Source organism: Hyposmocoma kahamanoa, unplaced genomic scaffold (genome assembly GCF_003589595.1).
Source record: "Hyposmocoma kahamanoa isolate Upper Pololo Valley unplaced genomic scaffold, ASM358959v1 100021, whole genome shotgun sequence".
In the NCBI taxonomy this organism is placed as follows: Eukaryota; Metazoa; Arthropoda; class Insecta; order Lepidoptera; family Cosmopterigidae; genus Hyposmocoma; species Hyposmocoma kahamanoa.
The window spans coordinates 2507090-2522980 of NW_020653200.1; the positions used below are offsets into that span (position 1 = coordinate 2507090).

General features: G+C 36.0%; 1 protein-coding gene across 2 annotated transcripts; it reads left to right on the forward strand.

Annotated features, from left to right (window-relative positions):
* The first annotated feature begins 446 nt into the window (after window positions 1-446).
* Window positions 447-15621, forward strand: LOC113227402 (MAGUK p55 subfamily member 7). Of its 2 annotated transcripts, XM_026460303.1 has the most exons (11): window positions 447-531; window positions 607-878; window positions 3892-4023; window positions 5442-5471; window positions 6456-6623; window positions 8496-8692; window positions 9827-9942; window positions 10926-11243; window positions 11333-11503; window positions 12117-12289; window positions 14118-15621. In XM_026460303.1, exons 1-11 carry the CDS (start codon window positions 492-494, stop codon window positions 14292-14294), a joined length of 1794 nt encoding a protein of 597 aa, XP_026316088.1. In that variant the 5' UTR covers window positions 447-491; the 3' UTR covers window positions 14295-15621. The 2 variants fall into 2 exon arrangements, with proteins under 2 accessions (XP_026316088.1, XP_026316097.1); XM_026460312.1 differs by lacking the exon at window positions 5442-5471.
* Window positions 15622-15891: the final 270 nt, after the last annotated feature.

Below are 15891 nucleotides of genomic sequence, written 5' to 3' on the forward strand. Positions count from 1 at the left end.
ATAGGTCAATGGTCACAATAAAGACACGATTAATAAACTGATAAAATTATGCTTTTAAAATTGCCTTTTCTTGCTTTGCCAGGTGCCATCAAGATACCTTATTGGAAACTTCTGGCAAAGTTCTCGCCTTTCTATAAAGCTTCAACAGATGTCTGTACGGTTCAGAATTGTATAAAGGATGTAACGTCGGCAGTCTGACTCTGTTTTATATAATCTATCCCGTTCCCGAACGTTTGTAAGTTCTCCTTCTACCAACCAAAAGAAACGAATATCTATCAGTGACAAGACGAGACAGACAGATGGGTCATTGATTTTCGCGGTTAATGGGAATATAATTTGTGGAAAATATAATATGGCTCAAAGATTTTTTTTTCTATTCGTAAAAGAATATTCATAGTTTCATGTAAAGAGTATAAAGATCACTACTGTAGTGAAAAAATGTCGCCTTTGTTTTCTTTCGATCTAATTTTTCTGTGCTCATAAAAGTAGATATGGTGAATATGGACACATCGACGGAAAATTGGGATCCAGGTATGCTGAATTTTAATTGTTGAATGTTTAATTTAATTTTATCGTTACATATTGGGAAATAATTGCTTTTTGTAGCTCTCACTCGGTTACTAGCTTCTTTGAAAGAAGTGCAGCCTAGTGGCGAAGATGTGGCATTCCTGAGTGAACTCTTGCAGTCTAAACAACTTCACGCTCTTGTGCAAGTTCACAACAAAATCGTAGCTAAAGGAAAAGACGACAAATTCTATCCATTGCTGTCAAATGCGATGCAAGTGACCCTCGAGGTTTTAGAACTACTTGCAGACGTAGCTTCTGTATCTAAAGAGTACGAGGAACTGCTAAAGTTGCTGCAGAAACCACATTTCCAAGTAAGTACTTAATATAAATTGATTTTCATATGGAGTGTTAAGGGGGATTTTAGCTTTCATAAATTAAAAACCACTCCCAATCGTAGTGTTACTATTAGGAAGCTTATAAAATTGCTATAGAGAAATAAGCACAGAAGTCTCAGAATACTGTTACAGTGAAACAAATTCATCAAAATATTGTATACACTTAAAACTGCTAAATATTACAAACTATAGGAAATGAAACTATTTTTTCGGATTTAAATCGCGTATATTTGTTTTTTCAAGAACTCGATATTACAAACTATTTTGTTGAAAATAATGAAATCATAGTATTGCTTGATATTGGTACCTTTGAAAGTAAATAAATTCCCATTGTTCAATTATTTTTTTTACATTTTAGGAAATTCACTGAGTAATTACACAGCACTATAATTAAATGTGAGTGGTGCCCAAGCAGTTTTGTTGTGACCATTAAAACTCTGCACCCTAATAGTAACTCAGCCAGGGTTGTTGCTGATGCAGGTGTTTTACCCTTGACATCAGTGGATGCTAATGTATATGAGGATTTTGTGTATTTAAAAATAAAAAAGGTCAATAATATACATCCTTACTAAATTTGTCTACATGCAAAAGCTTTCTATTTTCTTTGGTCTTGTAATAATAATATTGTTTCAATGATTTTATGACATTTATTAATTAAAAGAATCAGTTTGTCAAGCTTAATCGTAGTGGAATTTTATTATATTTTAAAAACAACTGCTGAAGTGCTATTTGACTTGTAGTCTGTTTCTGGAATGTTTGTATATTATACCAGCATATGTTTTACGCCAAGTTACAACTCAAACTTCCCCAATGAATATCAGCATCAATCATTGCAGAGACTGATGCGGATGCAGATATAGTAATTTTTGCAGATTATCTATGGATGCAGATGCTTATATTCACAACAACCTTGAATTCAACTATAATTTCATATTTTATGCTTTTTTTATATCTAAATATAGTGAATGTATCTTTTATGGCATACTTCTTAGCTGACACTACATTAGGTCGTCATCATGCGGAATTGCCATATAGTAGTATGTTTGTCTACACCTAAACCAAACAATTCCAAGACAAAGATCAGGAAATCTGCTAAATAGTCTAGTTAATAGTAAAAAATTTTTTAGCAACAAGTTGCAATAGTTTTTTGAAGTTTCTTTGAAGGGTTTTTATATGGTAGATAAATATAGACATTTCATACAACATTAATTCTCCGTCTCCTTATTAGTTTTATAGTCTAGCCAATAAAGTTAGGAAACAATATTTATCAATCAAAAGCATTAAAAAAGGTTTAATTTTTTTATAAGACATGATCATTATGTATAACAGAAACATGGGAGTGAATGTAAATGGTACAGGGTCAACTGCATGTCAAGTTTGTAACGTAAGGTTTAAATTGTTCTGTATGCCGCTTGCAATAAGAGTGACCCAAAGTGTCAAGCATATCAGGTGCTTGTACATTGTACCCTGTAAGTCTTGATGATGTTTTGTCTTGATCTTTGGGTCTCTTGATTGAGCTACTGATGCATTTATTTTTTTTTGGTAGATGCTGGGATTCTAGAGACGCTGAATCAAAACTGAAACAAAAAAGCGATACATTGTCATCTGGAATACATATTTTTCAGTGACTATTTGTGAAATTTTTAATAAACTATGTTGACTTTGTACATAGTATAAATATGAATATTTGTGACATTATTACTCATAATAATAACAAAAATGTTAATATGTTTGATATGGCACATATTATTAGTTGGTTCTTGAACCTGGGTCCTTGACCCTAGGCATCTGTGCCATTATTGGAGAATATTTACCGCCTCCCATTTGAAAATTTAAAATTGGTGTTTTAGGATAAAATAGATCAAAGATAACAATATGATAATTTATTTCTTTTCAAGTTTTGATTTACTGCAATAGTGACAGGAGTTTTCTTTTAAGCATAGCAATGCCTGTGTGAAATAATGGTTGGTAACAGTCTAGTTAATGTTTATCTTCACGACCTGATGTTGTTTTTGTGTGTAAACTGTAGCAATTACTCTAGATCTCCAGGTCCATGAACTTCTAAATTAAAAGTAAGACCTAAGAAAATAGTACATTATGATCTGTTACAGTGTTCCATGCATCTTTCATGCGACAAAATGTATAAATAATATGATTCATGAAGATGATTTTAAAAACTTTAACAGTTGGGAAACCATAAGCAATTTGAATTGTTTATAATTTTATTTATAAAACTTCATACTTGCATAAAATTTTTTGTCTTTTACTCTTACATAATTAGTAATGAATATTTTTAACCTACTTCAAAAAAGGAGGAATTTCTTCAAATCTAAATAAATAGACAATTTGGATGTCTGTGGGCTCAGCTGTTGTTTATAACCTACTTCAAAAAAGGAGGAGGTTCTCAGCTCAGACACAGAAATCAAAATAAATAGAGAATTTGGATTTCTGTGGGCTCAGCTGTTGTTTTTAAGCGACTTCAACAAAGGAGGAGGTTCTCAATTTGACTGTTTTTTTAAATATCTTAAGCGATTACTCTTTTTGCTGGAAAGAGGGTATCCCAGTATTGGCCCCATTTAAATTTTAAGAAAGTATTCCACCTCTAAGGGAGGCAAACTTGGGGATAAATCCGGTTTCGCGCACTTTCCGGTAACCGACTTCAATAAAACTTGGCAAATATATGTAATTAAACGAACTCTTGAGGTCGGGTTTTTTAGTAGTTTGTACTGATATTATTCATTTTACCAATACTCATACATGGAATACAAAATTTTTTGTAAGATCAAGATACTGTGAATATGTTTATATGCTGCATGTTTTCCTTGTTTTTACTACACTTATATACACTATTATAATCATGATAAATGATTTACAATATAACATACAGATCTAAAAAAATAACACAAACTATTATTTGTATAAAATATATACCTTTCGTGTATGTAATGTTGTTTCCTTTTGAGGTGTTTGATTGAAATTTTTGTTCCAGGCTATTCTCTGTACACATGACGCAGTTGCTCAAAAAGACTACTACCCGCATCTTCCCGATGTTCCATCTGAAGCAGATAATGAAGAGGAGACAGTCAAAATTGTTCAACTAGTTAAAAGTGATGAACCTCTGGTATGTATTCTGTTTTAGATAGCTGAGGAAAGATATCCGTCTGTTAAATAAGCAGGCTATGTGATGTTAGGTGTGCTGTCTTATAATGAGTGGCCGTATAAGAGGTCAGTATACAACTTTAAGCTTAGGATGTTGAGACCATGTTTAGTTCCTTTTCGACACCTATGCGGCACACGCGTAGCGAATGAATGGAAATTTTATTTTTCATATTTAGCTTTAGTTTGTAGCACAGTCTAGTAAGACAAGTATGGTAACTCCATACAAAGGTAGCAGTGCGGTTTGTATGTACCCGCCGTGTACCGTGCACGGACGCACACATTCCCATAATTTCGCGATGTACTGGCGTTGCACAGCGACTGTCGTCTCACACGCCTTTCATTATTATGCGAATTTGTGCGTGTTCACTGCGTGCGGTGGGCGTGCCCATGTATAAGTTGCGCTGCTGCTTTTGAATGGAGTTACCATACTTGTCTTATTTTACTATGTTTGTAGTCTTCATTTTATTATTGTATCGAATTAAATATGCCATGTTGTCTGGAAGACACAGGTGATGCTACGGTGGTTTCTCGCTCTACTACAACATATAAGAGTTAAATATATAAAATCTGACCGTTTGTTTCTCTGTCAAGGATAAAAGCAGGGACCATAGCTACATAAGCGCTCCAAATTGCTATGCTCAATAATGGATGAAATTATTGGTTACTGTGGAGTAAATTTGATTTTTTAAACATAAAATGTTAATAATTTAAATTAAAAAACTAAAAAACACTAACGTAACTTATAGTTGCAGCCCTTTTTAGCGGTCTTTTTGAAGCACTATTACCTACATAATGCACTTATTTGATTTTATAAATTATTATTATAAATATTACTACAATAGACCAAAGCCTATTGCCCATTTTGCACCTCTAAATAACAATTCTTAGGGAAAATAAGAACTCTAGGCAAAACTCTTTTAGTTTAATCATTATTAATAAGTAAATGTAATGTAAATAAATATATTAATAAATAAAATTATTAATATGAACAATGGTGGCAACCATATTTTGTCGTAGAATGAATATCGAAATGGTCCCACACCCGTAATCTATTTGGAGAATAAAGGAAAAACCTGGGATGCAACATCTCACTTTTTTTCATTATTCCACAGACAATTTGAGTTTAAAGTTGTATAGCTCTAAATTGGCCAGAGCTGCCTATTAATTGTTATTTACGTAAGTTATAATTATGAACAATATTCATTTAGAAATAGCAGCTATGCTCTACATTAATGAAGTCTTATTACTGCTAAGTGTTGCTCAGGATGGACCAATCTCTCATTGGAAAATCTTTTCTCAGAATGGTTGTAGTTGATAGTTTAGGTTACACAAAATAATAGGAAGGGTATAATGAAGATGAAAATATATTTTTATCACAAGGGAGGAGCACAGAGTGCAGAACCAATAGTGGTAAGTAAGTCAATATGTTGATTCATTTTGCTAGATTTGTCATGTTTCAGTTGATATTATGTGCTGTATTCTCGTTCTTCATTTTGATAGCTCACTAGTTGATTTTCCAATGGTTAAAGAAAACAAGGTTTTGTAATTTGTTATTGAGAGTTCATAATAATTTACAAGAAAAATGTTATTTTGGGCAATGCTTTGTTTTCTTTGGCTTTGCACTCACCAACAGTCTTTTGTTAGTTGCCAGTCAGTTTCCTCTTGTCCGTCTTCGCCCAGCAGTCTACAATATTATAAAGTTGATTAGCTGCTATCTCTAGATGTAATGCAATTTATATTGTCTTGATTTGCCTCGTGACATTATCTACATTCCTTGTTTATGCCATTTTATTACATACGTACATATCCTGCACTGCACAGTATACACTGCTTTTGAGTTCCAATTCAGTTTAGTATTTTGGTTTATATGCAGTACCATACCCCATGTAAACAATAGTCATCGAAAAAGCTTGTTTTTAAATTTTATTTTACATCAATAAAATAATACGTAGAATGTTTAATTTACTGAAGTCTGTGCCGTGGAACTTTATGTTGGTTTCAATCATTTGACAAAGTTACACAAATATAAGTTGATATTGTTTTAAAAGACGTCCATTTACCAATTTTTTATATGATTAAAGAGCAAGCTTAATACACCAAAGATAATATATCTAAGCAGTCGATATTAAAGCAGTAAACCTTTTATCTCTATATCAAATAGGGTTTTAAATTATTATAAGAAAACATTACGAGGTCTTGTTGGATTTATTTATCACTTTGTAGTTTGTACATTAAGTGGTCGCAAATACTTTATTCAACCGTGTCGACCGACTTAATATATGTATATACATATATATATTCACTTAGTTATAAGACAAGTTTATCCAGCTACCTACATTAGCCAAATAACATATCTACAATGAAGACTTTTGTAATAAAAGTTTATTATCACAGGGTGCAACAATAAAAACAGATGAGGATACTGGAAAGATAGTTATAGCCCGTGTGATGCACGGTGGCGCGGCAGACCGGTCAGGCCTAATCCATGCTGGCGATGAGGTGATCGAGGTGAACGGCATCAGCGTCGAAAATAAAACTCCAGCGGACGTTCTTACTATATTGGTACTTTCATTTTTTTATCGGAATAGGCAGACCTTAGTTACCTAAACTTCCAGGAAGTAGTAATGCAAATAGAGTGGCTAATACCTCCCTTTGAAATGCCGAAATTATTGCGGTATATTTTGTCCTGCACTTATTTATGATATATAGTCATGGCGCCTGTTTTGCGTGTGGTGGGTGCCTACTCGTGCCACCCAAGCTCCTCCAGGAATCTCAACCTCCTCAATCTCCTCAGTTTTGTGAATACTTCGGGGAGCGACCTCGGTACTCCAAGATACTGCGCCCTGTAGTTGGGCACTCCGGAGCACTGTAGTAGGATGTGCGCAGCCGTTTCCTCCCCCTCCACGTACGCTCTTGCATAAAGGGCTATTTGTGATACAAAAATTGAATAGGTGTTTAGTGTTATGATGTGTAAATAGCAATTACTTTGGTACGGTAGAACATTTACAAGAAACAGTTTTATTTTTAATCATTGCGGGATTTCAGAGGGAGGTGTTGATAACTCTATGCGTATTACTCGAAGTTCTGCCTTTAATACATGTACGTGGGGTGCACTATAAGTTTCCGGAATTAATAAGAAAAAATACTATAAATGGTCAGAAATGAATTTATTGTTTCTCAAAATATTCTCCGTTAGCCTTAATGCACTTTTTCATACGAATGAACCAATTTTGAAAACATTTATGCCACTCCTCCGTGACAATCTCTGAAACATATTTTTCATACTCTTCGACAGCCTCTTCAGGTGATGAAAATTGTTGACCGCGTAACTGGTTCTTAATTTTTTTAAATTAATAAAAGTCACAAGATGCCAGGTGGAGACTGTACGCGGGATGGCTCATAAGGTCAACGTTATTCACCTTCAAAAATTTATTCGTCTATCTGGCCGTGTGAGAACTGACATTATCGTGGTGCAAGATGATACGGCGTTTACGGTTATTTTTATGGAGTTTGTCAATAACTTCCGGCAAACAAATGGTCGTGTACCAATCACTTTTCACGGTACAACGATTCTCCAAAGCAACAGTAGCCACGTGTCCAGTTTTATTAAAAAAACAAGCAATCATCCGCTTAGAGGTACTTTCCACGCGCGCCACTTTGTTTGGTTTCGGCTCATCTCGAAAGACCCATACGCTCGATTGCTGCTTTGTTTTGGGATCGTGACTATAAATCCATGTTTCATCGTCTGTTGCTATATCCCACACTAAATTTGACGCCCCTTCGTTGAATCTGGTAAGCATGGCATTGCACCAAGTGACGCGATCCGTTTTTTGAGCCTCAGTCAAATTGTGTGGGATCCACCGAGAGCACAGCTTTTTCACACCCAAATGTTTGTGTAGTATTGATTGTATTTGACTCATGCCTATGCCTAAAGATGCCCGAATCTCATGGTATGTTACTTACCCGTCTGTTTTGATCATACGGCGCACAGCAGCGATGTTTTTGTTGTTCACAGCAGTGGACGGGCGGCCATCACGAAATTCGTCGCTGAGATTCACACGAACATTTGAACTCTGCAAACCAGCTATAAATAGTCGTCTTGCATGGTGCTTCATCGCCAAAAGCAGTTTGAAGCCGAGCAAAGCTCCGTTGAGCTGTTAAATTACACTTAAAGTCGTAGTAAATCATATTACGAAAATTTTTACGAGTTAAATCTATGCTGATGTAGACAACCAATTTCTATAATGACGCCACAATGTAAAAACATGTGACAGTCAGATGAAACAAAATGTATTCTACAGCCAAAGAGTTCCATTTTCAAATATTCTAATTACTTTTTAAATATTGTTTATGTAAGTGGCCAGTTCCGGAAACTTATAATGCGCCCTGTGTATCACAGTTGTTAATTACTTCACTTACAAATTCTATTTACAGCAAAATTCGGAAGGCACCATTACTTTTAAATTGGTGCCGTCGTACTGCAAGGGAGGCTCGAGGGAAAGCAAAGTCAGAGTTCGAGCCCTATTTGACTATGATTCTTCTGAAGACCCATATATACCTTGCAAAGAAGCAGGATTAAACTTTAAGAAGGGTGATGTGTTGCACATCGTCTCACAGGATGATGCTTATTGGTAAATACTCTTAAGTCAATATGTACATTTGCGTGCATAAAGTACACAAACATTTTCCTTGAAGTAATAATTACGTGGCGGTGTAATAATTTCTGAAATATATCTCGATTTCTATTGAAATTTTTATTAAAATTTAGTTTATTAGCGTAATGACCATGGTGGGCGCTATATATTTTTTTAATTTAGGAAACAAACGCGTTTAAATTGGTCCTAGTCGAGGTAGTGCCTCGAAGACAAAGTCGTGCCTTTGGTATACATATAACAGGCTTTCTTTTTTAAATTATAAAATAGAAGTGCTCATTTGACCTCCATTTCATGAGCATGCACACCTTAATAATGCCTTCTCTGGGTTCCTACTTTGAGACCAGGCTACTGTAGTGGTTGTGTGGTATATTAATTTTGTGTTATATGTGAAAGTACGTGTATTGTTTTATGTGTATTTAGGAATGTGTGTGATTGTACCAGGTTCTGTTTTATTATTATTAGTGTTGCAACAATCAGTACATTGGGCCTCTGGCCTAATATTAGTCTGGCTAGGGGAGTGGCCGAATAGCTTACGAAAATTGTCACGACAAAAACCATTTATTAATTCCTGTTACGATAAATGATTATGTACGATGAAAGAAAAAGATACTTTAATTTGCAAGTTTGTAATTTAATTTTATTAGTTAATGAAGACTTAAGTAATAGTCTATTTAAGTTAGATTAACTTTCGGTTTGATTTATTTTTTTTAACTTTTGATATTGTTTAGTGCATATTGATTAGTCATGAGTAAACTTCATAATAAGTAGATAATAGTAATTACCATTTTTGATATGTTACCTTTTTTGAACGTCTAGAAAAATAACTTTGTCACATGTCCTTTGAGCGTTACAATGTGTGGTTCATAATTTATTGTGTTTATTTATTTATTTATTTATTTGTTCGTCCTATTTTTCTCATGGCTTTTGGCGGTTAGCGTTACATCCACTTACCCTCCTGATTTTAAGTATTCGGCCAAATAGTGATTCAATACTCGCTATTCGGCCGAATGGTAAAAACAGGCTAAATAAACCGAATAGTAATCGAATATTCATTGCAACTCTGTTTACTAAAAACTTATTCAATGTTACATGATATTTGTATTGTTTTAGGTGGCAAGCTCGGAGGGAAGGTGATAGAGTTATGAGAGCTGGGTTAATACCTTCGCGGGCATTGCAAGAAGGTCGCATAATACACGAGAGGCAGACTGATCCGCAGACTATGGACGGTCAGTATACGCTAATAATGGATCTTTATTGTGATATGTACAATGTTCAATTTGAAATGAAGTGATTTTTAATAATTGTTATGTATGTATCCTCCTCAACACCATCGCACACCATAGAAACGTTACTGTTAAGTTGCGTAACTTTGAATTTCCCTGTAACTTTGAATAAAACTGGTTTGAAGATCCTTTTTTCCTAAAAAAGCTTGTACTCAAAATACATCGATAACTGTGTGAAACTTGAAGTCAATATTCTAGATGCTAGATGTGCCATAAGATTGACAGTTATCATAGAAGTTTTGAAAGTTACCCCGTTTTCCGTTCGTGGTGTTCAACGAATGAAAAGTGCTTCAGTTACTTTTTGTACCTGTTGGTAGCTGCTAAATGGTAAATGGTATCATCAAGTGAATGGTACATTCTTTTCTGTTACAACTTTATCTAGTTTGACAGATCTATGTTTTTTTCATTCCAAATACGAGTATAATCTTACCCAAGTCAGTCAATGAAGAAGAATTTTCGCTGTCGAAAATTACAAAGTTACTTAAAAGTCAGGGTAACCCTGAATATTGCCTTAGTGCAATTTTCTCAAACAGGTTTCTTCTAATTCGTCAATTACGTTAAATTATTCTAAATTTGGGTATGAAAGGACGCTCATTAATCAATAAAACCTATTTCGACCAATAAATTTTTATTTTTATATCTAAAAACTAAAAATAGTGTCAAAAGTCAACAACGAAAAAAATGACAAAAAAATGAAAACGATCACAAATAATTTGCATAATTGAACACTACGCGAACTTAATTTTTGGACTTGTTCTGTTTTTGTTTCTCTTTTTTTCACAAAATTTGTTTTTGTTTTTTTTTCCACAAAATTCGTCGAGCATAATATTGGTAAATAAATATGGCTATATACAAAAATGTTGGAGGTATCTTTTTTATTATGCGCCTGATGGTAAGCAACACGGCTGTCCATTTAATTTGTGCAGGGAAGCCGGCGCTTTGCAGCCCCTCAGCAGCCAACTCCGATTGTGCTCCGAAAACGCCTTGCTCACCAGCACCTACGGCCACTGCGCTCCTTCCTTGCAAGTCCACACCTAAAGTGAAGAAAGTCATATACGACATTACGGAGAACGATGATTTTGACCGTGAAATGATTCCGACGTATGAAGAGGTCGCCCGTTTGTATCCCCGGCCGGGCCTGGTGAGACCCATAGTGCTTGTGGGCGCCCCTGGCGTGGGCAGAAACGAATTGCGACGCAGGCTCATTGCCACGGACCCTGAGAAATATGTTACGCCAGTACCATGTAAGGCACTTCTCGTAAAGTCACTTTTATTTTTACCTAATGGCGAATTGTTCGATTCCATATAATGCAACAGTAAAAATAAATTTCAGTCACGTCTCGACCACAAAAACCAAGCGAACAAAACGGCAGAGATTATGTATTTGTCACTCGAGAGAAGATGGAACAGGACATAGCAGATGGGAAATTCATAGAGCACGGCGAATATAAGGGCAATTTGTACGGAACTTCGGCGGACAGCGTCGAGGCTATAATTAACGCAGGTATTATATACATTCACTCTTGAACGGTCGTCTTAAGTCAAAATTGCCGGAGTTACCGCGTAACATACGTCCAAAAAAATATAGACTCGAATTGAGAACCTCCTTTGTTGAAGTCGGTTAAAAATAAAACAACATTTCAGTTCCCTATAATACAAGCGACACATTAACCCATAATACAGTAATGTGGACAAAAAGGATGAAGACCCAGCGTTGTCTTATTGTCTTCACCTATAGCCATTTGCATGCTGAAACTATGCTATATCCAATCGTATGCTAAACCCCCATTGATTTTACTTAAATAGGGGTTGTTTGGTTTTAACTTTATGTAATTGTAAAGATTAAAAAAATAGTAGTTTATGTGTGTTACACGAGTGTTTTAATGCCTAATTATGTACAGTTACATATCTTTATACTGGTCGTAATTTGCGGTTTTCGAACACATCATAGAGTGTTTAGGATATGTGTGTAGATAAAAAAAAATAAATTTATTTATTTAGTGTTGCTTGGAGTTTTAATCAAGATACATTGAGTTTAATAGCAAACACAAGCAAGCACTGTTCTTGTTTAAAACGCGACCTTATTGAATCACATGCGAATGTAATAATGTGTTTAGGTGGAGTGTGTGTGCTAAGCCCGCACTGGCAGGCGCTGAAGATGGTGCGTACGGCCCGTATGAGGCCATACATAGTGTTCATTCGTCCGCCACCGCTCGACAGGCTTATCGAAACCCGGGTCGCGGCCAACGCGCGGTCCACCTTCGACAAAGAGTGCTCCAGAGCTTTCACGGTGAGACGATGACGCCATAACAAACTTTTAAGAGTCGATATAACCTCAAATATCTTTTGGTTGATTCCGCATACCAGTAAAAGTGATGGAAAAAATAGTAGATTGTACGACAAGTGCATAAAACGCGTCATTTTACCCTAGACTAGACTAGACGAGACTAGTATATACTACTACATATACATATAGGTGGTATATTTTAGTCGAGGGTAAAATTGGTTTTATGAACCAGTTATACACTCTGCTTTTCATTTCGATTGCGAGGAAATTAAACAACAATATTACAAATAAACGATTATTTAATTAAAATTGAATGTACAATTACAACAATTAGCATTGACTTTTAAGTCAATGACAATTAGACATATTTAATGTGATGGTTTTTTGTTTTATGCACTAGAGCATAAAATCCTATTGTATGCAGCCTACACCCAACAAAAATACAAACTTTAAGTGCATGAGAAGTGAAAAATATTTTTTTTTAAATTTATTTTATATTTGTATATATTTCATTTACTATAGTATAGTAAAATTGAGGATATACACTGATTAGTATATACGGTGTAAACACACGATTCCTAAAAATTTTCTCGATAGAAAAAAAACACAAACTTACCTCCAAATTGTACAAGAAAACCGCTGCATTCAGTAGGTACTTTACATATACCAATTATTTTTTTTTTAAATACCAACTGAACTAATTAGAAAACGTGCAGTAGACGATATACATTTTTTAAATGGCTTTAATTTCGTTTGTAAGAAATATAATACCAGTGTCCCTGCTCCTCCTAAAAAATTTAATTCGAGTTGAGGTAGTATCAACTCTTAACACTAGATGCTAATGCTATGCTAACTGCCAACATCATTTTAATATTAACAGTAAAGTTGTATTCCGATTCCTGTAGAACACACACTTTATGTATTCAGCTATTTACATTTAGAAATGTGTGCTGATAATTAAAAGCGTCGCTTTTGTGGTGTTAAAAAACATTGTATAAATAAAGCTTTCAACTACTATGAAATTTGGTAGTCCACAACCATCGAGTATATAACCAGAAATAGAGACGAAATAAGGGCATTTGCCTGAAAAGTTGCCCTTATAACACTTTTAAATATCAACTCTCAAATCAGAAATCAGAAAGCTGAAATAGTGCAGCGCCAACAACTGACCTGTGTGTAGGTTTCCGTATATTCCAAAAATATTCTGTATTTATTGTAATAAAGATGTCTAACTATGGGGCGCTGTTCCATTCGGTGGTGTGGGAAAAGCAGCAAAACATCTAATTACAAAACAAACGGAATCACATTTCATAGGTAATTACATATTAAATATGTAATTTTTCTACTATCGTCCATTATACCAAAGCTCAAGTTAAACTGGTTGATTTGAAGTGAAACAATTTACGGCACCCGTCAATTGTGTCGAATTCGGGCTGACCAATCGTAGCGCAGTTGTCACCGTAATGAGTTGGCAGAATACTTTCAAACAAATTAAATGACATTTCGTCTCTATTTCTGGTTATATGCTCGATGTCCACAACATTCATGCGCCATCTAACGGGAGAAATTGTCAGTGTGCCTTCCTATCTTTATCTACTTTGAATAGGACGTACGTAGACAGGAAAGTAATAAATTTTAATTGTGCGGAAATGTTGTAATAGTGAAATAAATAACAAACAAGCAGATATTTCACCACGCCGATTTTACATCGGTCTAATTCATCGGAGGCGGCCGCGCGGCGCACTTGTCTAATATATGCAATGACTACGAACCTGATATTGACTCTCTGTTTTAAGTTTCGAGAAACATTCACACATTCTGTCTCTTGCAGGAAGAAGAGTTTAACGATATAATTCGGTCGTCGAACCGTATAAACTTTCTGTACGGCTACATGTTCGACGAGGAGATCGTCAACGAGGAGTTGGCATCCGCACTCACGCAGCTGCTCAAGGCGGCGTGGCGGGTCCAATCAGAGCCCCTCTGGGTACCCGCCTCCTGGGTGCAGTAGCCACGTTCCCTCACTTTATTTACCTATCTAGTCATAAAATTGTCTTATTGATCTCGCGTTACTAGTTAATGTACAGGGTGGCCAACTTTGAGATACACGCACTATTGTTTATTATTATTATGTAAATAGTATTATTAAGTAATCATCCGTGAACTGGAAATTCCGGACGATGGCTGAGGCTTGCGGATACGTATTCCGATAGTAGACGAAGGACGGATTAGGCCCAACAACGCCCATCGACGGGGCGGCTCGGCAGAGGATTTTTAGGGTGCCTAGATATCTGGCGCCGCAAATGCACCTGCTTGCCTACGTGCATTAAGTAGTGCGATCTGTTCGCGTGCTGGTCGCGCGCCACATATACTAACATGTATTTAACTGCACACATGCAGCGCGTTCGCGGCGCAGTGATAATAGTCGTAGCTACAAAAACTAAACTGCGGCAGCCTTGGGGTTGCTTCTGCAGGCTTCGGGATGCCAAGTCTAACCATACGGGTATACGGGGCGAGGGGAGGCAGAGATCTGAAGAGAGGCCAGGTGCGAGCACGATTTTGCGACGGATTGCCAGCTGAAGGATTCTTCGGCATGCTTAACGACACCGCGACATAATTGCCGTCAGCGCGCTAGCATGCAGCGATGCCGAAGAATCCCCTATCTAGCAGTCCGGTTGTGGGTGCCGAACCTTAGATTCGCCATGGGCGTATTCGGATTGTTTTAGTTAAGTTGTTCAAATCGGGCACTTTAGAGAAACGTATACTTACTCATTGCTGTGGGACCTGGAATCAGGAGAATGAGAAAATAATGAAAAACAAGTTCCAAATTGTGCGAATATGTTGTATAGCGAGGATGGACAATTCGCAGATTCGTTATTCTCCAAAGCAAAACACAAGTACTGCTGAAAGGATTGTTTTTTTTTAATGTAAAATAGCACAGGCTTGGTCAAAATTCCACGAAATGTACGTTGTCTAAACATACCCATTCACTTAGGCTTGAATAGCGCCAATTTGTTGTTACATTTTTTTACGTTTGATTTAAAGTAAATAAAATTTTTGCTTGTGTCGTTATTTGGCCATTCTGTATATTATGTACATGTATTTTACACCGGCCTTGCCACGTTGAGGGCGTCAACACATTTTTACACGCCACTTCATCCCGAGGTAATGTGACGCGTAAGTGAATTTTTTCTAAATTCAAATGAAATACGAATTTTTAGAGCGCCTTGTAGAAGCGCTGCAGTGGCGCTGCAAATGTGCTTCTAAATATTGTATGAAATTAAGTAGTGACGTGACGGCAGCGTCTCTATAAATAAGCGTCTTAATTAGAAGGCAACTTTACACCATAAACATTATGTAATCCCCGACGCGACGAAGTGGAATACGTATTTTGTGCTACCCGATCCAAGTGGTTCAGCCACCTCGGCATGTGGCAGCGTGTATTGTTCAAAGTGTTTAACGGTAAATATGATTTATGATTTCGACAGACAAAGCTTTTGCCATTTTATATACAATATACAAGGTGTCCTTGACCGAGTGCTCTAAACAAAAGGTTGTAAATAGATTTGGTAAAAAGGGGTTCCTTTGTCATCGAGTCCGACACGCAC

Excerpts from the sequence above, each read along its gene's own strand:
- LOC113227402 (XM_026460303.1), top strand. The coding sequence starts at position 492 with ATGGTGAATATGGACACATCGACGGAAAATTGGGATCCAG. Across the intron at positions 879-3,891 it reads TGCAGAAACCACATTTCCAA|GCTATTCTCTGTACACATGA; the intron begins GTAAGTACTTAA and ends TTTTTGTTCCAG. Across the intron at positions 5,472-6,455 it reads AGAGTGCAGAACCAATAGTG|GGTGCAACAATAAAAACAGA; the intron begins GTAAGTAAGTCA and ends TTATTATCACAG.